At 42.7% G+C, this 27,389-nt stretch overlaps 4 protein-coding genes across 9 annotated transcripts; 3 read left to right on the top strand and 1 right to left on the bottom strand.

Moving 5' to 3' along the window:
• The first annotated feature begins 1,455 nt into the window (after positions 1-1,455).
• On the top strand, positions 1,456-12,747 carry zgc:158689 (uncharacterized protein LOC791177 homolog). 3 transcript variants are annotated; one of them, XM_035641233.2, is made up of 16 exons: positions 1,456-1,646; positions 3,306-3,615; positions 3,700-3,882; positions 3,985-4,060; positions 4,220-4,306; positions 4,911-4,972; positions 5,193-5,264; positions 5,541-5,678; positions 6,233-6,385; positions 6,786-6,962; positions 7,562-8,207; positions 8,295-8,496; positions 8,632-8,694; positions 9,053-9,221; positions 9,365-9,405; positions 10,260-12,747. In XM_035641233.2, exons 3-16 carry the CDS (start codon positions 3,835-3,837, stop codon positions 10,330-10,332), a joined length of 2,007 nt encoding a protein of 668 aa, XP_035497126.1. In that variant the 5' UTR covers positions 1,456-1,646; positions 3,306-3,615; positions 3,700-3,834; the 3' UTR covers positions 10,333-12,747. The 3 variants fall into 3 exon arrangements, with proteins under 3 accessions (XP_035497126.1, XP_035497053.1, XP_035497205.1); XM_035641160.2 differs by lacking the exon at positions 3,306-3,615; XM_035641312.2 differs by lacking the exons at positions 1,456-1,646; positions 3,306-3,615; positions 3,700-3,882 and adding an exon at positions 4,783-4,816 and having other exon boundaries at positions 4,040-4,060.
• A 710-nt stretch (positions 12,748-13,457) lies between these two features.
• ndufa3 (NADH:ubiquinone oxidoreductase subunit A3) lies at positions 13,458-14,557 on the bottom strand. Its single transcript, XM_035641963.2, has 4 exons — positions 14,485-14,557; positions 14,134-14,208; positions 13,756-13,833; positions 13,458-13,653 (listed from the first exon to the last, which is right to left on the bottom strand). The coding sequence occupies exons 1-4, from the start codon at positions 14,489-14,491 to the stop codon at positions 13,562-13,564; spliced, it is 252 nt and encodes an 83-aa protein (XP_035497856.1). The 5' UTR covers positions 14,492-14,557; the 3' UTR covers positions 13,458-13,561.
• A 22-nt stretch (positions 14,558-14,579) lies between these two features.
• tfpt (TCF3 (E2A) fusion partner) lies at positions 14,580-17,605 on the top strand. Its single transcript, XM_035641837.2, has 7 exons — positions 14,580-14,765; positions 15,103-15,204; positions 15,762-15,884; positions 16,107-16,177; positions 16,261-16,330; positions 16,780-16,938; positions 17,150-17,605. Exons 2-7 carry the CDS (start codon positions 15,103-15,105, stop codon positions 17,222-17,224), a joined length of 600 nt encoding a protein of 199 aa, XP_035497730.1. The 5' UTR covers positions 14,580-14,765; the 3' UTR covers positions 17,225-17,605.
• Positions 17,606-18,290: 685 nt separating this feature from the next.
• On the top strand, positions 18,291-27,026 carry cnot3a (CCR4-NOT transcription complex, subunit 3a). 4 transcript variants are annotated; one of them, XM_035640704.2, is made up of 18 exons: positions 18,291-18,448; positions 19,097-19,167; positions 19,362-19,429; positions 19,524-19,598; positions 19,727-19,816; positions 19,937-20,065; positions 20,304-20,399; positions 20,542-20,761; positions 20,871-21,004; positions 21,216-21,272; positions 21,543-22,488; positions 22,607-22,712; positions 22,830-22,971; positions 23,598-23,706; positions 24,573-24,771; positions 25,624-25,756; positions 25,859-25,984; positions 26,090-27,026. In XM_035640704.2, exons 2-18 carry the CDS (start codon positions 19,143-19,145, stop codon positions 26,186-26,188), a joined length of 2,754 nt encoding a protein of 917 aa, XP_035496597.1. In that variant the 5' UTR covers positions 18,291-18,448; positions 19,097-19,142; the 3' UTR covers positions 26,189-27,026. The 4 variants fall into 4 exon arrangements, with proteins under 4 accessions (XP_035496597.1, XP_035496750.1, XP_035496817.1 ...); XM_035640857.2 differs by having other exon boundaries at positions 23,598-23,697; XM_035640783.2 differs by lacking the exon at positions 18,291-18,448 and adding an exon at positions 18,597-18,970.
• The last annotated feature ends 363 nt before the right edge of the window (positions 27,027-27,389 follow it).

A 27,389-nucleotide genomic window follows, 5' to 3' on the forward strand; every position in this document is an offset into this window, starting at 1 on the left:
ACTCATTTTTATTGTTTTAATAGGTCAGTGTGAGCTGAGTTCTCCTGTCTGTCAAGCTCCTTAGCTTGTGTGAATTAGGCCCCGAGGAAGCGAGCCGACACAAACAGCTTTACGGCTCAGGTCCAAGGACACAAGACCAAAGACGCTCCGATATTTCCCCCTCAACGCTGGACCAGGAGCCTCGGAACCCCTCCGAGCAAACTGGAGGCTCTGATGATGGGAAGGGTCTCATGGACGGAGAGATGGTCCTGGACGAGATTGTCTCCAGCGTTATTCAGTTATCTGTTGGTGCCAGTAGAGTTCGGCATTATGTGGAGAGAACGAGACGAGCTGCAGTGGTGAGGTAAAGACTACGTGTCGGTACAGTGAGGACTGTGGAGAAACACCTGAGAAGAAGCAGCTGTATGTCTCATTTATCGGCCACAGGAAAGTCGTGTCGTGCTGTCGCCTCCCTGTGGGCACAAACCTGCAACTGCAAAGACGCCTACATCTCCTGGAAAGATGTGTACGAGTCTAATGGGGCGATGACTCAGAGTCAGTGTGTCTGACATTTCTTGCTTTACAGAAAGTACGCAAATAAGTAAGTAACTTTTATCTATGTATCACTTTTCAAGCAAATATGACCTCACCTTTCCTAAAAAATAAATCCAGTACTTTAAGTAAATGTAGTTACTTGTCCCCTCTGTGTTGAAATGCTGGGCCACAGCTGACCCTCACGTCTTCTGCGACCTCTTTCCCTTTCAACTCTCCTCTCAAAGACCTTAAAGTTGATATACTTCATCAGTTTGTTGCAGTAAGTGAAAGGCCAGTGTCCAGGCAGGGCCTCTTCCTCCTCCTCCTCCTCTTCTTCCTCTGTTGGCCCTGTGAGAATGGGGAGCAGGAATGTGTGATGGGCCCGGTGTATGTAGGCCAGTGATGGGCCCTGCCTGCCTGCACTGCTCTGTCTTTGGCTTGAAAAAGTCCAAGTCATTATTCTCCTCCTGCTGCTGCTATTCAGACGAGCTCCCGTCAGCTCATTGTTATTCTGCCCGAGTGAGAGAGGCAGGCAGAGAGAGGCCGACACAGAATGGGGAGACTGACGGTGGGTTCCAACGGCGGGAGGCGGGGGGACGGGGGCCACGGGGGCCACGGAGGAGGGGGGCGGGGGGGGGGGGGGGGGGGGGGGGGGGGGGGCGGAGGAGAGGGGGGGGGGGGGGGTCTGGGATTTTTTTTCTGGATTTTTTTTTTTGGTGGCGTGAAGGCATGTCGATAATCGGCTCAGTAATGAGGAGAGGTACTGAACGGTACCACACATCTGACCCCGATCCCTGGGAGTAAGGGAGGAAAGAGAGAGAGGGGGGGAGAGAGAGAGAGAGAGAGGAGAGAGAGAGGAGAGAGAGAGGGGGGGGGGGGAGAGGAGAGAGAGAGGGGGGGAGGAGAGAGAGAGGAGAGAGAGAGGGGGAGGAGAGAGAGAGAGAGAGAGGGCCATGTGAAAAAGGGGTGGAGGGGAGGAGAGATTTAGTGCCCTGCTGGATGAAACAACCCCCCACTAACTAACGGAGAGGGAAAGTAGTCTAATGGGAAGAAAGGAGGGGGTGTACTGTTCATCAAACACTCAAAAGACACGCAGGAAGCCTTGATCGTTCCCAACAATGAGATCAGAAAAGGTATGTAACTTTTTTTCTTTCTTTTTCTTTTTCTTTTTTTTTTTAGTAGCTGAATTATTTGTTTTCTGTTGCACACATGGCAGCTGAGAGTTCAGGATCAACAGGTAGCTGTTCAGTGGACAGTGTGGACAAAACCCTCTGTGACGCCACTTGGAACCTTAATACATGTCCTCTCTTCATCGGGTTCTTCAAGTTGTTTGCCCGTGCTTTAGTGAGTCAAAAGACTTTGATGCAGATGTTGAAATGACATGCGATGGTGTGGAAGGACAGGGTCCATCTAACACCGGAGCAGAGCTGATGATCCTGAGAGGAATGCAAGAAGTAAACGTAAAGCATGTCTGTTCTCCTGAGAACAGTGCAGGATACCTTCTACCTGTTTATCTTGTAGGCAATGGTGATGATGATATTCTTCTCAAATGATACCAAGGCAGTCCAAGGTGACATCTTCAAGTGTCCAAGACATTCAGTTTACGATGGTTTACTGAGAAAACCGTCAGACTCCTCACGAATGAGACGCTTCAATGTGTTTTTGGAATGAAGTTTTATTTATTCACTTGCATTGTTGCTTGAAAAATGACACCAGTGATAGATGCAGATTATTTTTCTGTCGATCAGCTAATCATGCACTGATTCATTGTTTCAGCTCTGCGTGCACGCATCCTTTTAAACAGTATTCCTGTAAATCTGTTTTAAATTCGTGTCCATCCGTGGTTTTAAATGCTGTGTTTACGTCCACTCACGTCTGAAGAGATTTAAAGAGGCTAACCCACATGAATGCACCTTCTGTGTCAGCTGCCCGACCACCTGCAGACTGTTCCTGTTGCATCCTGAAACAAGCAGCACTTTATTTCCTAGAAGTGAACCACACGAAGCTCGGACACACAAGTGTGAATGTGTTATCCAGCTTCAATATTTCACTTAATCATCATTTTAAAAGCATATGCGCTGTTGAATTTTTTTCTTTTTAAGTTAGAACAAACTAAGCCCCTACCGTCCTGTCTTATCCTGCAGACTCATAGGCACAATTAGAGACTGCACCAGGGAGGCCTTAATGAGCAAGAGTCTGGAAATGTTTTCTTTGTGTCATATACCATTAGTTGATCTGGGTCAACGTTTTCTCTGTAATCTCGCTGTGATAACAAAGGAGGGCCGCACAGGGAAAAACCGAGTGGCTCGACTGAGTCTTTTGCCATCAAATCCAGACTGGAAATTCTTTGACCCCGGAGCAGTCCCCCACTTGATCGTCCCCTCCGCCGAGGAAACGTCGTAGTCGCGTGTTTGTTCAGTGCTGTGACACCTGTCCCCTGGACCCGGGGACCCCATTGTTCTTATCTGAAATGGTCTAACTCGTCTGGCACACAAAATCTAGGAGAAATATTTGGGTTGTCGCAATGCTGCGAAGCGATAATGTAGAAACTGGCAGCTGAGACTCGGAGGGGATGTGTGTGAAAACGACACACTGCTGCCTTCACACAAAACCCAAGACGGTGTGACGTTCTCATCGCTTGTTGTGATGGTTCAGTGGCCTTAAACATCCTCCAGCTGATCCACATCTCACACCCTCGATCCTCCACAGGAAGATAACGCTGAATAAAGAAGATGACGATTCTTTAGAGCCGCTTTGTTATTTGAAACCTCCTCATCATTTTTGTGTTACAGTTGTTCCTGTGGTGATATGGACCAAAGCAAATACCTGACACTTGTGTCAGAAAATAGTGAAAGATGATGACTTTTTGAATTCCTTGTTTGATGTGACAGTCTGACTAAAACCCAAATATATTTGATATAATTATCATTAACAACAAAGAAACAAAAGTAAATCCTGACATTTAATCGTCAAGAATCCATTAGAGTTTTGGCTTGAAAAGGGACGGATAAACAATGTTCTGTTGATCAACTATTGGTTCAACTTGAGTACAGATAAAGACAAATACTGTAAGTGCTCTGACGGGCCATTTCCTCTGCAGAGGTGAGTATTAAAACAGCATTCTCCTCAAGTTCCTGGGTAAATTTCACTTACTGACATATATTTTCTTTATATATTCTGTTTTAGGAGATTTGTGTCTACTGTAAAGCGTAGGACCCGAACAACAACAACAACAACAACAACAACAACAACAACAACAGCAGGAGGAATAGACAGTACAAACGTACGTAGTGGCAGTGCAAACGTCAGAGAAGAGGAAAGATGTCTAGAACCGAAGAGGTCAACAAGATGACAGAAAATGTCTACAAGGTGAATCTCGACTGTCTACCTGTCTGTCTCGTCTGACCCAGCAGTGAATCTGCGTGTTGTTAATTTACCTCTCATGTTTCCTGCGTATATCATCGCTCTCAGGGGATTTTGGACCAGTTCAACCCCAGTCTGAAGAACTTTGTGACCATGGGGAAACACTATGAGAAAGCCCTGACAGGTTAGTCGAGCCTCACGTGCGGCAGGACTTTGATTTGTCCTCACAGCCGCTTCTCTGTTTCACGTGGAGTTAGATTTTTAATAACTCAATCATTAAAAAGGAATGGTTTTAAGGATGGTCCGTGCTTAAATTTCCCCTAAATTTCCCCCTCTTCTTCAGGAGTAACCGTGGCTGCCAAGGGCTACTTTGATACCCTGGTGAAACTTGGAGAACTAGCGAGCGACAGCCAAGGCTCCAAAGAGCTGGGTGAGTGTGTGTGTGGGGAGGGGGTTGAAAATGAATCGGCTGTAGACCTAAGAAAGTTTACAGAGCCAGTGTGACAGCTGGTGAGGAATCGCAAATCGTCCGTGAGCCTGCCGCATGTGTCGGTGAGCGAGGAGAAGACGACAAGAGGGAAAGAGGAAATATATAGAGAGAGGGAGAGAGAGAGAGAACAGAGGGAAAGAAGAGAGAGTGGGGTCATTGTTGGGAGATTAACAACACCACATGATCTCATTGTAATGCTGAAAACAGCGGGGGAGGCAGGCAAGAGTGTCGGAGGGCGAGATGCCAGCCACCACATACTACAGTGCTGTGTGACCGAGGGAGGCCACTTTGTAAATGAGAAATTGTGTCAAGGCAGCAGGTTTTATGACATTTTAACAGTTGTGTTGTCTGTTTGCTGCATGCTGCTCGTATGCTGCTGTCGATACTTGTTGTGAACAACGATTGTGAGCGCACAGCCTGTCCACACGCAGTGCGACAACTTCTGCACAGGTCAAAGATGCACTGTGACGAATAAAACAAAATGAAATGCGATGGTCTCTCAGTCTAAATGGTGTGGTACTGACGTCTCCACTGCTCCTCACAGGGGACACGCTGTTTCAAATGGCCGAGGTACACAGGCAGATTCAGGTGCAGCTGGAAGACGTGGTGAGACTCATTTCAAAGAATGACAAACTAATTATCTGGTAATGTTGAAATTGGGATTTAAATTGCTATGCGTTGTACGTTTGTGATACGGTGTTTCAAAAAATGTCAAAAGTGTGATTTAATGGCCATAAATTGGGGGAATCTCGTCATTTTTGACACAAACGTGACAGTGTCAGATTACTTTGTTTTAATTGCTGCTTGTGGCTCCATTCATCAACAGTTGAAACTGTTTCATTCTGAGCTGCTTGCCCAGTTGGAGCAGAAGCTGGAGCTGGACATCAAATATCTCACAGTATGTTAACTTGTTTACTTGTTGCACGCACGCACGCAACACACACACACACACACACACACACACACACACACTCAGTAGTATTTCCTAAAACACACTGAGTCTACTTTTGAGAAATTGTGAGAATTTAAGTTTAATTTATGTTGTCTGTGTTAATACAGAAATCATGGAAACATCCTACTTAGATCTTAAATATGAGCTATTGTTTCATTCATTCTATACGTAAATCACATTGAATCTCCTGACTTGGGACATTTCTATCTACTTTCCTATCAGGCCACTTTGAAGAAGTATCAGAGCGAGCGGAGGTCTAAATCGGAGTCTATCGAGCGCTGCCAGTCCCAGCTCAAGAAGCTCCGCAGGAAGAGTCAGGGCAGTCGTCACCCCAACAAATACGGAGACAGAGAGATGCAGGTAACCACATGGGTGGTGGGGGGAAACCACAAAACATATCATCCACACTAGTAGTAAGTAAAATGTATGTAACATGTAAGCCATAGTGAGTCAGACACAAGGACCTCTTTCATTTGAGAAATCCCTCAAACACATCTCACTCAGTATTAGAGCCGATTTAAAAGGAACGAGCTGTGGGAACATTTGTGTGAGAAGTAGGTCGTTGTGAATAAGATTAAAGAACAATCTGCCTCAGCTGATTGTTCAGAAAACAAGCAACTTAGAGCAAAACATATTACTGGAGGAAACATGAATGACACAAGAGGGCGAGAGGATTTGGCTGCTTAGAGGGTGAAAAGGAGAAAAGGTCACCAGGATAGTGTCTGATGATTTGGATTTTGTTATCAATGTGCAACAGGCAGGGTGTGATGTTATTCCTCGCTCCTTACAATGTGAAGTGAAGGTCACTGTGCGCTGTACTCTATGTTGTCGGGGTTTGTGTGTCACCGTGTGAGGACTGTGCATAAATGTTAGGATGCTCAGGTCTGCAGTCACATTTCTGTCTCTTCCTTCAGTTTGTGGAGTTAATGAGTCGTCGCCAAGGCGAGCTGGACACGCTGGTCGCCGCCGGTTACAAGTCGGCGCTCACCGAGGAGAGGAGGCGATACTGTTTCCTGGTGGACAGACAGTGTTGTGTCACCAAACTGCTCATCAACTACCACTCCAAGGTGATTCACTCATTTATTCGGAGTCAGATCACAATTTAGATTGTACAAATTGTGAAATCCAGATGTCTTGAGTAGTTGGTGTTATAGTTCAAATCAGGGTATAAGTCTGGTGATGTTTTATGTTTTTCCAACTGTCGACAAATTCCATTAAAGGCCCAAAACAGTTAATGTCATATTGAAAATTATGTGTAATCATAACCTAATTTGAGCCGTAGATCTTCATTAAAATGAATAAGGTCATTCATTTGATAAACTTCCAAATAACAAACAAACAAATGCACTGTACAGGGGTGACATTTCTTTCTTCCTTGACGGAGGTAAATAGTAAATATGGAATGTGTCAGTCTCAGCCTTTAACAGTTTTGGACATTTCCCCTTTATGCTTTTGAAAACAACGCAGGTGAGAGAGCTTCTATCACAGAAACTTTCATCTTGGCAGCAGTCATGTTCACAGCCGACGAAACTCCCAGAGCGCGCTCTGAACCTGCTGCGTCACACTGCGCCTCAAAGCCCGGGGGCTGCTGGGATAGCTGAGGTCCTCCGCCACACCAAGCTCGGCTCCACTCAGCCAGAACAGGTAAGTTCAGGTCAAATACTTTCCTGTGTAATGGGACTCAAGCACTTTTAACTGTTTATAAATTCAGATGCTCTGGTGGCTGGTTCTTTGAAAAAAATATTGTTTCACAAGTCAAAAATAAATCCCAACGCTATGAAGTCCCATGTCACTGAACTAAAATAGTCATTATAGAATTGCGAGCAGTGTCAACGTTAAGCTTAATATACCACTGGCTACCCATCAGTGACAGATACATACCTGACATTGCTGATTGTTCATTTTAAAGATTACATTTATGCTATTAAACTTTAAGATACGTAATCTGTAAATCCGTACGTGATCTATGATATCACCTTTTATCTGTATCTGTCTGCAACTTGGTATAAAGTTCCTTCAAGTTCAAAGTCCAAGTGATGTCACAAGACATTGATGTTGAAGTGTTAAAGTCCTTTTTTTTAAATGCTGCTAAGTCATCAGATTTGTGACTCAGCTCTGACTCTATGACAGCTGTGAGTCTAGAAATTCATCATCTCTGATTCTTTAATAAGACATCGGCAGTATTGATTAGAGTTTTAACATTGACTTCGAACAGTTACTATTCTCCTTTCTTGGTTTTTCAGAGGCTCTCTGTTCAGGAAGTCCCTCCTCTGTTGAACGGAGACTCTAGTCGCTCACAGCAGCAGCGCTCGCTCCCGTCTTCCTGTGACGCCTTCCCTCCTCAGGGCTCCCCCCAGACTTTCCGATCTGTGCCATCCACTGGAGGAGCTGCTGGAGGTTCATCTCGAGGAGCTTCTCCACAGCACACCAGCACACCCCTCAGTGCCTCTGTCAGCCCCCTCCCTGACAGCAGCACCAGCACCAGCGGAAGCGCCAGCCCGGCCGTATCCACTCCCACCATGTCAAGTGGTTCGGGCCCGCAGGGCTGCCTCCTCCTCGCCACCAACACGTCCAACCTCTCCCCGAGCCTCATCCCCTCTACGGTGATGTCTCTCAGCCAGGTCTCCCCAGCCAGCGGCCTCTTGCACGGCATGACCCTCCCCATCCCACACAGTGCCCCGCACAGTCCTCCGCTGCCCCACAGTGCTCCTCTCTCCAGAGCCATGACTCCTGTGCAGCTGTTGCACCAACAGGTGGGTCCAGCAGGGAGCAACACTTCATCACCATCACATAATCCCTGGCTGCTGAAGGCTGCAGAAATGTGTTCTACAGCAACACTCCCACTGCCGAGGAGACCCGTCAGTGAAATGAGACTGGGCGGCTTCCAGGGTAAGACATGCCACAGTGTGCTCGTCTCGTTCGTGTTCGTGTGTCTTCATCGCCAACCCTCGTTCCTCATCTCTCTGCTCGATCCAGGTTCTAGTCTCCCCAGGATGCTGCCGTTGTCCGGACCCATACGTGTGGAGGCCAAGTTTCCTCACGCTCCTGGAGCCTCGGAGGGCGGTGGGGGAGGGGGCGGGGCTTGCTTACTGCACTTCCTTGCCGGTGACAACATCTCCCTGCTCATCTCTGAGCCCAGAGACGGATGGCACTATGGTCAAAATGAACGGACTGGACGGTACGTTCAGGGAATCACACACCACACCACAGTATTATCTGCTGTATAACCTGAGAGACATTACTCTCTAGTTTTGGCTCTGTGCTTCTTTCATCATGTTGCAGTGATCACATTCAATAAAACTCTCCCCCACAGGAAAGGCTGGTTCCCTTTCTCCTACACTCAGCCACACCACAGCAAGATGGATCACCTGGAGAGGCAAGTCGCACTAAACACTAAACATCTGAAAGTTTTAAGATTGATGATGATTGTTGACAGTCTTAATTGCAGAAATGCCTCCACCACTTCCTTTCAGACTTTCACAATTCAGGCTCCGTTAAAAAAATCAGCAATATGTTGAAAACTATATGACTCCATAGTCCTGATTAATCAAACACTTTCATGCCAGATGCACAGAGCTCATAAGTAGCAGAATGATAGCGTTTGCCCATCAGTCTTTCCGCTTATCTTTCCAACACCAACAGAGTTGTTGATGCGTTTCACACAAAACCAACATGTCTCGGCTCTCATCATATTTTCTTTGTCCTTCCTTGTCTGTCTGTGACCTTTCCTGTAGCTCCCTCTTCTTATCTAAAGCTAACAGCACCAGTACCGGCCAGCTCGACAAGCTGGTGTCTCCAGGTCTCCCAGCTCTGACCCCCGAGTCAGAGGAGGAGCGCGCCCTTCCTCCCCAGAGGGTCAGCACCTTCCGCCCGCGCCCGTACAGCATGGCCGACAGCAACAAGGTCAGAAACACGAAACCTTTGGGAGGAGGCCAGAGATTAGAGTGAATGTGCCTGATGCTGACAGTTGATTTTAATGACAGTGTATACTACAGTGGGTAATAATTCCGAATCTGATCTTTGTTGTTGTTTCTCCTGTATTTCAGATCACCTCAGAATTGGCCTCTTCACCTCCTTCCCTGTCCAGGTAATCATTTTATTTTTTATTCACCCTGTTGGAGAAAGTACGAGAAAGGCTGCATTATGAACTGGAGGCACTGGGTTTGAAAGATGTGGTCATTTACCTGGGGAAAAGGGTCGACAGTTAGACAACGCTACTGAAATGCATCGTTGGAACTGTACGGTCCAGTTTTTGGGAGCTTGACCAGAGACGAAATGCCAGGATATCCTGGGATCTGCTTTATGAATTTTGATTGTTCCTCTTCAAATCTTTTTCTCTCAAATACAATACATGCAATGCATATTTTAGGGCACTTTTGGGCTTTTTTTTAGACCGTTGACAGGCGAAAATGTGACAGGTAATTAGGCAAGAGAGGGGAAGAAACACAACGAAGGTCTCCAGCTGGAGAACAATTACAGGATCAATGTGTCTCTGGAAAATTGGGTAATGACATTTTCCGGAGTTTACCGTTCACATATGAAGAACGCAGCAGGAAATGTCTGAGTCAGACGCATTCACAGCCGTGGGACAATTGAGGCGAGGGGTGACGCCTGGGTAAACCTCCTCCTCGCTGCCGAGAATCTTCCAGAGATTTTCCTGCTGTATTCTCACATGGGCTCAGTCATTCCCCGAAAATTTTACAAGGGATCTGGCGGGAAAAGTTCTGGAAAATGTCTAGAGCAACATTCGCATACTCCCACACTGCCCCTCTGGAAAAGTCCTGGAAAATGTGTGGACTTCAGGTCATGTATGAAAATAGGCCACCAGTGCACCCCTGATGCCTCTTTTAGTGCTAGGAGGTTTGATGGAATGGAAGACTGTAGATTTCCGTGCCATTTCATCATGTTATTAATTTTGATTATATTGTTTCTGTCTTTCAGGCCCAATCCATTTGCCCACATACGACTCAGAAAAACAGTCACCAATGATCGCTCCGCTCCAATCATTGAGTAAATGTTTGATTCCTACTGCAGGGATCCGGTTTTCTCAGGCTGAGGACGGAGATCCAGGACAGTCCTGGAAACAGCTCATTGGATTATTGTAACTCTTTTGAATAATATTTTACTTTGAATGTTCTTTTTTTTGCAATTTAATCAAATACAGAAATATATCAAGTATGTGTGAGGGCTGACCTGCTATAAAAATGATTACGGTCCACTCACTGTTAAGGTTATTAATAGGAGAAATTAGAAACAAGACCTCTGTGATGTCTGAAAGTTTTGTTTGTGGAATATGTGGAATATAATTGAGCGTAGTTTTTATGAAACAGAGGTATGACGTTTGGCTGTACTTAGCTTGTACTACTCTGTATCTTGCTCTTTCAGAATAACTAACATTTTTAGGTTTGTACCAGCCTGAAAAGGATGCATCTTGTTTCTCTTACCATTTTACAGTGCAATTTTTTTTTCTTGGCATAACCTTTAATGTTGTGGTTTTTTTGTGCCATATTCAGAAAAGTTTTCTTTTGTCAGCTGATCTAGGGACTGGCTCCTAATAGCAGGTTTTTAACTTTCACCTGGATTGTGATGAAGTGTTATGGGAAGAGGACAGGCTCCTACTCAAAAAGTACTATTACAATATTATATTTTTTAGAAAAGATGCCAGATTGTTACATACTCTTGCTTTCGATCAAGGTGTATTTTCTATTTTAAAACGTAGAATATTGACATTGGTGCATTACCTTGTTTTTTGTGTAAATTTGACTTTACAATTAATGAACGTGGGCGAAGATGTTCGAGTGAACAAGTCCCTGTCTTATGTTTATGACTTTTAACATGACACATTATGCTGCTGGAAAGTTACATATTAGTATTTTATGAATGTAGATTTTTGGATTAGTTTACCTCTTTGCCTGAACTCAACATAAAAATACACTCAAATGATAAAGCAATGAGATTTTTTTCATCTCTGAGTTAAATCCTCAAGAATGTCCTTATTTAATACAGAGCAATAGGAAATACAAAACAAAGAAAGAGAAAAGCAGACAAAAATCGTGATGGCAAATAGTTGAACAATTGGATGGAGTTATTATTGAAAGAATTGTTTTTCTTATAGAAAGTAGCATTTGTGGATGGTTCAAAGTCTTCAGAATGAGAAATTGGCATGCTTAGTCTTTGGATTTGATGTCTTCTTGATTCATTTTCAGTCCCATATCTAAAGCTATTCAACATCTAAACGAGTTGATCTTAGTTGTATATGTACCCATCAGACTGAGCAGAATCTTCAAGAGAGATGCGAAAGCTGAGAGTTTTATTTGAGGAAATGTATCTATGAAAGTGATAATGAAGGAATACGGGAAGTTGACCAATGTCTGAGCAAGTGTTCATGGTAAACTAGAGATATCCAAAATAATATTCTGTAGCTCTTTAGTTGCCTGCAGCGGAGTGGTGAAATTTTGCGTCCTTGCAAACTGAAATGGTTGTTCATCTGTTGTAACTGCTTTGAGTTGCTGTGATATTTTAGCAGCTTTAAGTTTCACAACATCGCCCACAATGTGTTGTAGAAAAAACTCTCTAACATCAGATATATTACTTTGAGTAGTGGGGCATCATTAACAAAGATGACAGCAAAGTGATAGAGCTAATGTTTATTCATGCATATTGATAGAGCTAAAAATGTGATTGTATGACTTTTATTTGATTTCTTTTTAAAATGAAATTTCACTTTGGTCGAACATTTTGACTTTGTAGAAGCCGCAAAAGTGGTAAACCTCCAATTCTAGAAACTGTGTAAATCTGTCATGTTATCCAAATTTCTCTCTCCTACTACCCAGTAAAAATACAGAATGACATATTATTAACCTTCATTGATTTGAACGTGTTTTGTAACTGAGAATATGGATTCACGTAGACCATTGAACAAAGGCAACCTGTGATTTTTGTAGCGGCCCATATTAGTGATCCCTGAATCCAAAATAGAATTAAAACATGTACTTGGTGATACCGTGAGAAATATTAAGAATCAAATAATTTTGCCCATAGAGTGCTTAAAAACAATTGTAAAATTTGGCTGTTGAAATTATTTATAGAACAATAACGTACTCTATGTGCCTCTCAGAAATATATTTGAATGTTTATTAAAAATATAAATGTTATAAATATGTAATAACGTGAATTTTACAGCAAGTCTACAGGTTCAGAACTCTTCCTCCGAAGTGAAATGTTGTTTTAACATTGCACACCAATTTTACACAGTTCCTTGGTTCTGTAAAACAAAGCGCAATGTAAACACTTGGCCTGTTTCTGAATTGCATCAACATGAAATCATGGCGACAACTGAAGATATTACGATTTTGGATATTGCTGATGAAAGACACTGTACCTGAAATACTGAATATTGACATGTGAAATTAAAGTTCTATGATAGAAATCTTTTGTCACTATTGCTGTGTGACAGTTCTGACAACTCAGATTTTACAGTATTAATGCAATAATAATCCTCAATCCCGTATTAAATAGTGGGTCTTTATTTCAGTAAGTTAATTAGGTTACTGTATTGTTCAACAACCTAACCTTACATTACTTATGCAAGCAGAGCCATTCTGGTGTGAAAAAAGGAATTCATTTTTAATAGTGTTGATAAGATACCAGCTTTGTCATGCCAAGCCCCTGCAGAAGGCTCAGCGTTGTTTCAAAATTCAGGCTCTTCTCTGTAAAATCAAATGGATAATCTCAATCCTAAATGAATTGAGAGAAAAATTACACATCTGTGGGTGTTTTGGACTTTGGTCTTCAAACCAAGTAGGTATTTTTGTTTGGAAAGTCAAAACTGATTTAATTCAAGGTTTTAAGAATTGTGAAATATGGAAAATAATTTATTCGGGACATTACTATTTTGATTTTACTTTACCTTAGGAACTTTTTTAACATAAGCAAAAGTCTGAAATTTTCTAAAGTCCAAAACAACAACATACTGTAGGACAAGAGGCTATAATCATAAATCTAGTTCAACTAAGACAGACTAAGAAACCACTGTGTGAAGTCTTCATGCAGTGTTATAGTGAACTAAAACATGCATTCAGGCCATAGATTGAATCCAAATATATTAAATTATCCAGATAAAACAATACAGAACAAACATAGAATTATATAGTCTTTATTGTGGAACATTGATAAATGGAGCAGCTATGTGGTCAGATTTGAGCGAGACGAAAAGCGTGGACATTGGTTGGGAGAATGTGAAGTTATAGATTTTTAAGCCATTCCAGATTATTTCCTTTGGGTTCACATGGATGAGCGGGGACATCAGGCATGTTTCCATTGTCTCGCACAGGTACTGCAATAGGAAAAAGGGATAAGACTTGTTAATATCTGTCTAAACACTTGAACATAAACAGTTTTTATGAATTTGGATAGTTAGTTTGGCGACAGTATTTACCTGGGTAGTTGTATGGCGTAGCTCTATTGATCATTCCTGAATACTTTGTATAGGGGCTGATGAATGGAAGAACAAAACCTAAAAACAGAAACAAAAAACATGCTTTTACTGATCGTGAACTGTCATTCATTTAATTAAATGGAAATCCCAATATTAAATGGAGAAATGTAATTTTGAAGTCTAATCTTGTATGCAACACACACACATACTATAATTGTATAATATGATTATTGTTTTAAATCAAATGAGAATAGGTAGACGGCAAGTGAAGTTCGCTTTTTCGGCAGGTGCTGCATTTCCAAAACAAAGAAGTTGTACGATGTGTTCTGTCTCTCTCACGAATTTCTCAGCCACACTAAAATCTAGGAGGTAACTGACCAATCAATCCAACCGCACAGGAGGTCAGGATAACAGGCTCTTTGTTCCAGACATTCTTCAGGTAAGCTCCGATCGCTACAAGAGGAACACAAACAAAACAAAAACAGACGGGTTCAGTTTCTCAACAGCTGACGATCAGCCCGTTGTCAGCTAAGGCTAGCCACCGCTAGCAACAAATCCAAGGTCACGTTTTTCGTTTTTTTTCAAATGGATATCACTGCGTTACAGTGACTCTGGGTGGAAGTTGGCGACATGTCAATCGTGCGACGGATTAATTCAAGTTATATCGAGGTCCAATTGCAGCTAATCTCTCCGGTAAGGGAGACGAAATATGACAAAATATTCACGTACCCGCCATGTTGTCTTGTGTAGTTGAGCGGAGCGAGTGCTCATGGGAAATGTAGTAGCTAGCTGCCAAGTGACGTATTTTTTCTGCGCCCGTCTCATCGTAAACATTGGTCGAGAAGGAAAATGTGAAAGAAGAGCAGCTCTCGTCTGACTTTACATTTGATTTCAGTTTTATGTTATGACTGGTGGATTATAGACTTACTCTGGATTCAACTGACCGAAGGAAACCGTTTGCAGTGGAATTTTAAAACCGCAGGAGACGAACTGCGCTGAGAATCAGAAATGTACGTATCGACACAGCGATAGCTTGTTGTATGATAGTCCGCCACTGATGATACGAGGACTTTATCTGACGTTGGTTATCGCTATTATTCTAAATTACTCAATAAAACGTGGATTTAACCTGGAAACGTTCCCATCGTCTTAAAATGTCTAATCTAATCTGTCTGTGTTACTTATACGTAATAAATGTAAATGATCATCAACATTTGTATCATTTGCATGTCATTGCTGCACCAGAGGTATGGTGAACTCGTTCCTACAAATACAGCTTGTACTCAAATTGCTGTGTAGTAATGTTTCATAACAATAAAGACAGAGTCCTCTTTTCTTCCTCTCCAGATGATGGAGGATTTCTCTGGTTTGGCTCTGCCACCTCTGTTTGGAGGACACATCCTGGAGGCAGAGCTGGAGCCAGGCGGTGTGGAGCTCGGGCCAGGAGAGGTAATGTTAATGACCATGATAATGGTAACATCTAACCAGTGCTCCCTGTGCCAGTAAGTCACAAGGATCTGTGTGCAAGTCACTATTAATACCGGTTCTAATAACAATAACATCTTGGCCTGGAAGAGTAAAATATCATATTTAAATTGGTCTGATAAGACAGAAGCTACAGCCACACCCTTGATCCAGAATCTCAGTTAAATTTCCCAATAAACATGATCTATGCATTTGCAAGTCAAAATCTCTTGCACATATATACATACATAGATAGAGACAGATGTTTCTAGTTCTATTAGAGTATGATAAGATATTTTTCCAAGATATTTGGATATCATGTGTCTTGTGTAGAAGTGCGGTCACGTAGCTTATTTCGTGTATCAAGGATCTGTTGGGGTTGATGGTCATTTTTGACATGGTTGTATGCACTTGACACTGAAAGGCCTTTCAGATCAAATCAACTACTCAACAACACCATCATATGTCAGCTGGCATGTTCTTTTCAGAGCACTCTTAATATTGCTGCTATGTAAAGCAAACTACGTTTTTTTTCCCGTCAGGTGGAGCTTGGCCCGGGAAGCAGCGAGCTGCTTGAGAGCACAGTGCAAGAGGATGAGGAGACAAGAGCTCTTGATAAGAGAAAATATCTGTCTCTGAGCAGGAGATGTAAAGAAATTGAACAGGTGTGTGTGGTGGTGATGGTGGTGGTGGCAGTTTATAATGGGTTTAGTAACATTTAGTGCCAGACTTCTGTCTTCAATACTACATATAGACTTACATGTTTTTTTAACCAATGCCCGGTTGTTTTTCATCACCATACAAATTATTTTCAATTAATACCATGTTTCTTGTTATTATATTATATATTAATTATTATATTTTTATGGGTAATGTGAAACTTTCAGGTGAATCAGAAGATGCTGGGCCGCCTTCACCAAGTACAAAGAATTACACGACGCATGAAGAAAGAAAGAAGGTTTAAAATTTCATTACAGTAACTACATTTCTGAGAAAATTCACACTCGATGGCTCATCTTAGTGCTCTGTTAATTCCTACAGGTTTCTCATGAAGACTTTAGATGCTCATGGGGATGATTACAGAAATGCCCAGCTCACTATATTGCTTGAGGTGAGAAATAGTCAGAGGAAGAAAGTGGACTCAATTTTTTTCAAAAGTTGTTTTGACGTGAAGCTAAATTTTTTCTAAAGCGTTTGAGCATGACCACATCAACCTACGAGTGAAGCCCTGGGGAAAAAAATTCCCATTGATTGCAATATGCACTATATGAGTAGAATAAAGACTGAAATTATTAAGGTTTGAAAACAAGATATGTCCAAGATCACCTCAAGATTAGGTAGGACCCAACATGTAAGTGGTGAAAAATCCCAAACAAATTTGCAATTAATCATGTTTCTAGAAAGATATTGCAACGCATTAACCTGGGTCAAGGGCAGTTGCCCACGTTGCCTGACTGCTAATCCTCCTTGAATAAGCTTGTCTGCCTATTTACTTGATGTATAATGATAAATAAATGTGTTCTGCTCTCGCTCAGTTACATTTGTTGCCTGTTCCTTCAGGATGAGCCTGGAGCCCTTCTAGATTCTGCTGCTGGAGTGGAGGATGACCGTCTCAATGGTCTGTCCGGTTCCACGTCGTCTGCAGCATTGCATCATGCTGCTGGTTCAAAGAAGAGGAGGCATCGAATTCCAAGGCAAGAAAAGGATAAAGACCCACAGGTACGCGAAGAACTCTGCTTTACTGCTGTTGTCCACACAAGTATATTAAAACAATGGTCTCTGTTTTTTGTGTGTGTAAATGTGTGATTTTGATGAACCTGTAGTTGTGGACACAAATAGGTGGATTAATACACAGACAGGTCTCGTGAATGTAAACATTCAGACATCTACTTCAGAATAAATTATTTTATGTTTCTGCTTCTTTACCCAGACGGAACCCGACATGTCAGTGTTGGCAGACTCGCAGTTTGGAGAAATGCCCAGTCCAACCTCTCTGTCTCACTGATCATTACACTGCCCTGGAAGTGATGATGGAAAAGGAGCGCCCAGTTTGATTTGTTTGATTGTCCAGCAGATACTGTTGGTTCTCACTGTGCAGCCAGGTCTTGAAATGTTTGAAGTTTTACTTGAATATTGTGAACAGACTCGTGTTCATCAAAGATAAAGTAACCTGGTACATATATTACATATATTTTGTACATATTGTTTTGGGGTTTTTTGCTTTCATGTTTTTTTTACTGAGATTTGATGACGTTATCAAATTATGGAAAGTGACAAGTTGTGCACACTGTCCCAGGAAACCTTGTTTGGTAAAGATCTGTCAACACAGTCACAATTAAAGTAGGGCAGAAACTTCATGCCTTTCATAATACATTCTTGAATATCATCAAGGATTTCATGTTTTGTGATTTCATCTCAGTAATCAGAGCAAGTCATTATTTGTGTTAAACTATTTCAACCTGCTATTTGGTTCTTAAGTTGTACCATGAATGTTTTTTACAGGGTTTATTTAATTTAGGTATTTGACAGGGTTTTTTGAGAGAGGGTTAGTGTGTGAATTTTACTATGTTTACTGATGTATACCAGGAACAGACAAATATTTACTTACTATACTCACCTTCACATCTGCATTAACAGCTGCAAAACTCATTTGGCTGTGTGTTTTCATCATGTTTCTATACAGTAGTTCAGCTACACATCAACAATGTTTCAGTTGCCGGCAGAAATAAATAGATAATTAAAAAAGGCATTTAATCTGACAGAAAGGTAATTTATTGGAGTTTTTGCAGCTGCGGGTGGGTTTATTATTTATTTTATTACTATTTTTAGCTATGTTAAAAAATAAATATAAATATAAATATAAATATATATATATATGGAAAAATTCACACAGTGAGGTTTGGAGTCAATAGAGATCAACTACATATGAAAATGTTGCAGATGTATTTATATTTTTCATCGCACCGCGGAAGTCTGCTCCTCATCATGGTCCATGAATGGAGCGGATGCGTCTCGGTGACGGACGTGAGTTGTGTCCAATCAGATCTCGTAGGTCGGATTTGGGGCAGGCTCCAAACGCGGAGGTGGGATTTTAGCAACCGTCCATCTTCAGCTACATTACAGTGAGCGAGCTTGTCGAAAAGAAAATACAATTTGGAAGTAAAGAAGATTTTCTGGAATTAGTTTTGGCTGTATTTGAAAAAAAGACAAACGAATGTCCATACCCTAGGTAAATGTCGTAAACAATTATAAATATAGATGCTCGGGTTGACCCAGTTTCCCTTTTTCCTAAAATTGGCTAGCTAAGCTGCTAGCTAGCATTTTATACATTAGCTAGCCAGACAGTTAGCCACATTAGCAAGCAGGTTAACGATTGGAACGGATTCTTGTATTTTGTGTCTTTCACAATGCAAAACCACAATACAAAAGCTATACTGGGCCCCACAATAATGATGCATGAAAATGAAATCCAACCATGAACAGGCTCCGTGCGATTTGTTTTTAAACAGTCTCGATGGTAACCGAGCGAGGTGGACGAGCTAAGCAACTGGCTAGTAGTAACATTAGCCCAGTAACGTTTGCCTGCTAGGTGGCTAATTTTAGCTGACAACCATGCCAGTCACATCGGTAACATTGGCAATATCAGCTGCGTTCACAGGAATGTAACGGTGGACAAACGGTTGTCCAGAGTGGTGGAGGAGAAGGTCTTTGAATCCTGACATTCTCTGTGCAGTTAACGTAAACCTGCCAGGTAGCTGCAGTCACCGTCAGTCCCAGTGTCTACACGCTGATGTTCTGATCGCTCCTTTGAAGGGATCGTTGTGATTTAAAAAAAACAACATTTTTTTAAAATTCAGATCTTGTTTTCTGTGCACAGCTCACCCGGTGACAGACGGAATGTGGACATTGTCGTAGTCAGAGCCATGGCTGACAAGAGAAAACTTCAAGGTAGGACAGTTTGTGGAACTCATCAGCAATGTTGCACAGCAGCCAACGTACTGGCATCTTGTATACACACTCAGATGGACTTGATCTACCTCTCTGTGTGTTTATGCTTTTTTCCCCTGTACATATTGTGAAGGACTTTTGTGTTGCATAGAGTTTTGTACAGCAATGTTGAACCGCATCTTTGATCTCCACAGGTGAGATCGATAGATGTTTGAAAAAAGTAGCTGAAGGTGTAGAACAGTTTGAAGATATCTGGCAAAAGGTAATATATCTAACGGTCACACGTTTATTTGCTATTCTGTTTCAAAAAGCGACGGCAACAAAACTTGGAATATCTCATTTATTTAACACTTTAGCTCCACAATGCAGCCAATGCAAACCAGAAGGAAAAATATGAGGCTGACCTCAAGAAAGAGATTAAAAAACTACAGGTAAGACACGATAACAGACACAGAATTGTACAGAAACATAGATTTTTTTTATATCTGCACTCTTGATCAACAGTATTTCTATTTGCAATGGGAAACCTGCTGTAATGTTTTCACCATGCTATTCCCAGCGATTGAGAGACCAGATAAAAACATGGGTGGCCTCAAACGAGATCAAAGACAAAAGGCAGCTAGTCGAGAACCGCAAACTTATAGAGACGGTATGGGTCTTCATTACCTCCCCTTTTTTTAAAAAGATGCTTTTGTTGTGTGAATTCAGTCACATCAATACATGCAATTGAACAATGTTTTTGTGATCTTTTTTTTTTTACTTGCCTTAGCAAATGGAGCGGTTCAAGGTGGTGGAACGAGAAACAAAAACAAAAGCCTACTCTAAAGAAGGCTTAGGGCTCGCTCAGAAAGTGGATCCAGCTCAGAGGGAAAAGGAGGAAACGGGACAGTGGCTAACAGTAATACACCAACTATCTTCACCTGTTGTACATTTGGTTGCCTGAAATCATCTTGCACCAAAGGCAAACAAAAAAAACCAACAACTTAAGAATGACAACAAAATGAGTAAAGGATTTGGTAAAAGAAACTCGTAAGAAGTTATCACCTGGGTTTTATTGACTAGGGCAGTTTTATTAAGAAGGTGTTTTGATTAAATCAATTGACAGCCTTTGCTTTTCACCTCTTCCTCTGTTGCAGAATACGATAGACACTCTAAATATGCAGGTGGATCAGTTTGAAAGTGAGGTGGAATCGCTTTCAGTTCAGACGAGAAAGAAGAAGGGCGATAAAGACGTAAGTCCTCGTCTCGTTCTTTTCAAAGATTTTCATCTTTTTTCGCACTCGGGTAAACGGTCGTTCCTTACCATTTCAATTGTATTATGGTGTGGTCGAAGTTCTGCTTAACCGTCAAACTCGTCTTCTTTCTGTCATGCAGAAGCAAGATCGCATCGAGGAACTCAAACGGTTGATCGAGAGGCATCGATTCCACATTTGTATGTTGGAGACAATATTACGAATGCTGGATAATGACTCTGTGCCAGTGGATGCAATCCAGAAGATCAAGGATGATGTCGACTACTACATTGATTCGTCCCAAGACCCAGACTTTGAGGAGAACGAGTTCCTATACGATGATTTGGACTTGGAAGACATCCGTGAGTAGAGCACTGTTGAGTGTAGGGAGGGATATGATGCTGTTATAGATTTAGTGGCGTCTGTATTGACAACATTTGACACTTGATCTGTTCCTTCTTCAACTTGCAGCTGCAGCCTTAGTTGCGACTTCTCCGTCAGGTCAGGGCACCTTGGACGATGAGATGTATCTCCATTCCAGCAGCACTCCCACTTCCACCACCTCCTCTTCACCCATTCCTCCATCCCCAGCCACATGCACTGCCGTAAGTTCTTTTCCTTATATCATGAAAAACTTTGGGTGATTTTGTTAAAGGGATGTTGGGCTAGACTGATGCTGTTTTGCAAATATTCCCTGTCTTAAGTTTGCATTAAGTTAACCTTTCTACAAGCCCCATTGTGTTATAAGCTTCTGGCCAGTTTGCTGATTCAACGTTTGAAAAGCGGAATGTCATATCAAGGTATCTCCTCCTATAGGAGAACTCAGAGGACGATAAGAAAAGGGGACGATCGACAGACAGTGAAGTTAGTCAGGTGAGAGGTTCTCATCTGTGGTGTGTCAGTAGATGAACAGTTTAGTTCAGTGCTCTTCACCCTTGGTCCTGGAGAATCATGTGGCTGAAGGGTTTTGGCCTCTCATGGACCATGGTTGGAGACTTGTGATTTAATTTGTACTATCTCCTGCATATATGGACCTCCATAGTTCACAGTAAACTTTGCTTCTCATGCACTTTGTTAAGCTGTAGTTGACCACTGCACACGTTTTGCCTCAAATGCCTCTCCCTGGCGCTCTTTCATTTTCAGTCACCTGTGAAGAACGGCACCCCATCCTTGCTATCTTCCTTCTCGTCCTCCACCACCTCTGGGTCTTCCTCTTCCTCCTCCCTGGTGTCCATGGCGAGTGTTGTGGGAGGCATTACTCCCATCCCCACGAGCAGCAGTCTAATAGGAAGCTTCAGCAGTGCGGTGCAGCAACATCAGCATCAACCTACGCAACAGCAACAACAGCCTCAGCCACAAAACCAACCGCCCCAACAACAACAACAGCAACAGCAGCAGCAGCAGCCATCTCAGACAAAACCTTCTCTCCCCTCAAACAACACCCCCAGCCCCCCCAGCAATCCCCTACTCCCAGCCTCCACTGCGCCGCCTCTCCTTACTTCTAGCACACCCAGTTCATCAGCTCCCAACTCTCAGTCTCAGATCACACCCGGGCCCACCCCGGCATCCAGTTTGGGACTCGGGCTCGGACTGGGGTTGAGCAAAGGTGGCATAACGGGGACCAGCAGTGCCAACCAAATGCCTGGTTTAGGCCTGGGTGTCCACCCCACTCCTCTAAACACAATAGCAGGGCTCCTTTCGGGCTCCACACCTGCCCCTTACGCTCAGGCAGCATCAGGAGGTTTGGGTTTGAGCAGCACCACCCAGTCCAGCATTTCAGTGGAGAGCAGCACTTCCACCCCCACCTCTGGCTCCAGTGGAGTCACCACCAATGGGGCGGGGACAGGGCTTGGATTACTTGGTTCCAGCCCGGCTCACAACTCTCTGAGTGGGAGTATTCTGAGTCTGGTTCCTGGGCAAAATGTGGCCCCTGGTGCCTCGCAGGTGCCCGCAAGTACTGTCAGCACTACCTCTGGTGTAGTTGCCATGATGGGAGGGAATGGGGGGAATGTTGGCGTGGTTGGAGGAGTAGGGGTGAATGCTGCTCCCGCTAGACCACCCAGTGGACTCAAGCAAAATGGAAGCACAAGTATGTGAACTTGTTATGCTTGGCTGTATGGGACTATTTGCTTATCTGTTCAAGTCAACTTTGTCTTCTCTTTTTATGAAAGAACTTTTGTCTAACCGCTCCCTCACCCTGCCATCAGGTTACAGTGCTGTAGTAGCAGAGAGCTCCACAGAATCAGCTCTGAGTACACCGAGCCAGTCACAAAGCAGCCAACCCTCATCTCTCAGTTCGTCGACCAGTCAACCGTAAGTTATTTGTTGTCAACTTCATCTGAGTCCTGACACTCGTCTTGCTGCTTGTTGTTTCTTTTGTAACGTTACTTATCTTTGTCTTACTTGTCTTTCCCACTATACCTGGTGCAGGATGGACAATGGTCCCAGTTTAATCAGCTCCATTACCCTGCCTCCCAGCTCTCCGTCCCCCTCCTTCTCAGACAGCACACCTGGAGGAGGGAGTCTCCTTAACGGGCCCCACTCCTACACACAGGCCTCCGAGGGCCTCAAGGTGAGCTGAGTCAGCAAGGCAGAGTCAGGACATGCGTTAGCACATGAGTTTTAGACATAGGATGTTGTCAGAGACAGCTAATTGCCTAATTGAATGGCTATAATTTGTCGTGAGAACAAGTCAGATTACAGTCAGGTGTGGCAGCAGCTTCTGTAAATCACCACACAGAGACATTTGTTAGACGAGAGAAACCAGGTTGGCATTTTGAGAAGGAAGTGAAGGTGTAAAATATGAAGCTTTGTCCAACTAATCATCTGCCATCGTACTACAAACTCTGGAATCTCTTGTTTTGATTGTTTTTGAATTAGCAAATAACTTAAGATGACAGTCATATTTTTCAGTTACTTTATTCAGGTAGATTAAAGGAGAATGTTGATATGTTCAGCTGTAAATAGCAGTGTTAAAATATCCCATGAACCTCTGCTCCGAGCATTACTGTCACAGAAAACATTTAGGTTTTCAACACATTACTCTGCGTATCCAGTGCAGGTCATTGTTAAGCATAGTTGATGGTGGTGGTTGATAGGCCTGTTGGAATAGTACTATTCATTTTTCTGCTTGGGTATTTCTTTTCAGCTTTTTTTTTCACTTCATCTCATGTTATCTCCATGTGGTTTCCCCCTCAGGCTCCTGAGCCTCTCAGTTCTCTGAAGGTTATGGCCGAGAGAGCAGCACTGGGATCAGGCCTAGATGGAGAGATTCCCAACCTGCACCTGACAGACAGAGGTCGGAATGGTCAGGCATTACTTCTGCACTGATTTATTGAACAGAGACCAGCTATTTCTGTCACACCGTTCACTTCCTATCACTTGAGCCGTTTTCAGACATGAACCGTAGAAATTTGCGTTGAACATTTTCCGGAGTTTGCTGTTCTAATATGAAGAGCGCAGCAGGGGTTTGTCCCAAGTCAAATGCGTTCACAACAGCAACAAATTTCCAGAGCATTCAGGCAAGTGGTGGCGCCCAGGTAGGGCGTCGTGAATCTTCAGGAGATTTTCCTGCTGTATTGGCTCACTGTTGACATTTTCCAGAAATTTTACTCGGGGCTGGCAGGTAAAGTTCCAGAACGTGTTTAGAGAAACATTTGCAGACATTTGCTCGCTCTCATACAGCCCCTCCGGAAAAGTTCAGCAAAGTGTCTGGACTTCAGCGCATGTCTGAAAGCAGCTTTTTACACATACCTGATTAAAGAGAAGGAAGTGGATTTACTCCAAACAACTTTATCAGTAAATTATGCTGAAAGTGTTAAAAGCAACTTAGAGTGAATTGGGTCAAAAACATTATATTGCTAAAATCATTAATCAGTTTCAAGACAGAAAATTTATTGAGTTATGCAATATACCGCTGTTTATTTACTGTTATCAAAACTAAGTTTTAATAACATTAAATAAACAGCGGTATATTGCATCACAATCACAGTTGGTTGCATCTTTGTTGTATGAAGAACTTGTATGTCTGTGTCCTTTTCTCATTGTTTTTGTTTTTTAGTTGACTAATTCACAACATTAATAATTTGTACTAATTTAGTACATTAGCATTTAGTGGTTCTATAGTCTTTTTGTGTGACTGATGTAGCTCTTCACTTTTTCTTCATCGTGTAGACATCTTCTCTGGGTCGTCTGCGGCGCCTGGCACTCCTGCCGCCCCTCAGCCGTCAGTGTCAGAAGTCAGCATCCCACCCTCACTCGGGGTCTGTCCACTGGGTCCCACCCCTCTCCCCAAAGACCAGCTCTACCAGCAGGCCATGCAGGAGTCCGCCTGGACACACATGCCACACCCCTCTGACTCTGAGAGGATCAGGTACAAACAATTATGATGCACCTTACGTGACTTAGGACAAGTACAGTAATAAATATGACGCATTGCTTGGGTTGGCATCTGTTTCATGTTCATTTCACAAATGCACTATAATAATTTTGTAATGATAATAAACCGATTAAAAAAAATAAAAATCCCAGTTAAGACAATTTAAACAGCATCATTACTCCTGGACAACTAAGTCTTTATTATGTGATATACATAAATAGAGATAATAGATGAAAATCTAATATCTTTCCCAATTGTCATTACATTCCATAAAAAAAGTCCCTCAGTGATAAGGATCAGCTGATTGTTGTTTTTGAAGAACACATACACACAAATCACAAAGGTACACATCAGAGGCATGTCATTTTATTTTACGTCATTTAAGGAGAATTATCTTAAATACAGTAAGACCTACTCCAGTTTGTCTTTTCATGTTGGTTAAGTGTGCAGGTGTCGAGTGTTGAGTAATCCTGTAATTCAGTGGCAGTGATAATAAATGAATCCCTTCATATCTACAGTAGTAAACAGAACACTCATGCCATGTCTCAAAATGGCCAAATCAAACCCGTTGCCATGGAAATACAGAGACCCAAATATATTGAAAGGCACCTCTTAACAATCTGATCAACATAATTGTTAAGTTTTATGAAAAAATTCCCGATTGTGAATGCAGTCCTGCTCTGGAAACAAAATGATAACGGACATCATCATGGACATATTTCCTACAACTGGGGACAGAGACATACAACCACTTGGTGGTACTTCTAGAGAAACAATGACTGAGCCAAGTGTTGATCTATTATTTGTTGTTGAGGATTTGTAACTGGTTTTGCTTCTGTCCTACAGGCAATACCTGATGAGGAACCCATGTCCCACCTTGCCCTTCCACCATCAGATACCACCGCACCACTCTGATTCCATAGAGTTCTACCAGAGGCTGTCCACAGAAACGCTCTTTTTCATCTTCTACTACCTGGAGGTAGGTAGATGCACCCACTCCAGATTGATTCCTTTTCTCCATGATGTATTAAAATATTTTTTGTAACATTAATGGTTTTCTCTGACCACCCCCTCTTCTCAGGGCACCAAGGCTCAGTATCTGTCTGCCAAGGCTCTGAAGAAGCAGTCATGGAGGTTTCACACCAAGTACATGATGTGGTTCCAGAGGCACGAGGAGCCCAAGACTATCACTGATGAGTTTGAACAGGTGCAGCTTCACCGCAGTTCATTTCCAAAGAACACAAAGCTAGTCTTTTAGTTTGTGGTTTCTGGATTATTAATGATCGTTCTCTCCACTCTGCTGTTCCTCCAGGGCACTTACATTTACTTTGACTATGAGAAATGGGGCCAGAGGAAGAAGGAGGGGTTCACCTTTGAGTATAGGTACCTCGAAGACCGGGACCTGCAGTGACAGACGGAGGGACACAAAAAGGACAGAGAGAGACTAAACGTGCTGCTGTTGACATTCCGAGACTGAACTCCAAACTGTGGATAGAGATTGTGATGTGTAGTAGAAACCTCCTCCTGGAATGGAGACTGGTGTCTGTATAGGCTGCATCTCAATGTGAAGCTCTTTCTCCTCATGTAGCGCTTTGCTTTTGACAAAAAATGCCCCATGGGCCCGATCGGAGGCATTGCGCTGCACGAGCTGGGAGGGCTCTCATGGAGAGGTCTGCGTTTGTGCCTGTCTGTGTGCACACTCAGTATGTGGCATTAGGAAAGCCTACCCCATGCATGTTTCTCATGTTTTGTTTTCTATTTCCGTTTCAACAAGATTCTCTGTACCACCTACCCAACATGAGCCTGGAAGCCTTTGACTTGACACAAAACAAACCTTGGATTTGATTGTTAAGTGAACTGCCCATCTTGTATTTACTGTAATTTGGTGGTTTAGAATGGGAACACAGTGGATATTTAGCCACGGTGGGTAGGCACGGCTTCTTTTAAGACCCTGTGATGCCTGTTGAACATGGTCACTATTAGAGATAGTGAGCAGCTATCAATAGTTTTATTGATATTGTCTTGGTCAATTAAAAACGCTGATTGAGAGTGACCACAGGGCCTCTCCCTGTGACAGGGAAAGAGTCCTTATTGGACATGGATTAAATTGCTATGCAATTGAACTGGTCTCTGACTCCCTCTCTTTGCAAATAAAGTTTTTAAGTAAACCTGTCAAAGAAAATGCATTATTATGGCACATTCATGTTTGTGACAAATTAATAAACTCTTAAAAAAATGTTTGATTCTTACACCATGGAGGACTTCTCGTGCACAATGCAAAAGGTCACAGAGCAAAGTGAATGTATTTGTAATTATGCTTCAGATAATTAAATCAGAGTTTGGTTTGCGTCAGCGTCCTACCTTTCGTTACGGTTTTGTTATGTTACTTCATGCTAAAAATCCACAGCGTTCAATTTACCACCTGATATTTTAAGTGGAATCCCCCTATACAGTGAATGTGCACTGACAAACCGTTGTTTACATGTAGAGTGAAAACCATATTTCTGGTGGTAGATTGAACTCGTGGTTCAAGCAAGAAAAGTCTCGCCTGCTGAGGTTGTTCATGTGCAACCCTGAAGAACAAAGAGTTGATCTGGTCTTTGGTCCATTTG

Source organism: Scophthalmus maximus, chromosome 1 (assembly GCF_022379125.1).
Source record: "Scophthalmus maximus strain ysfricsl-2021 chromosome 1, ASM2237912v1, whole genome shotgun sequence".
In the NCBI taxonomy this organism is placed as follows: domain Eukaryota; kingdom Metazoa; phylum Chordata; class Actinopteri; order Pleuronectiformes; family Scophthalmidae; genus Scophthalmus; species Scophthalmus maximus.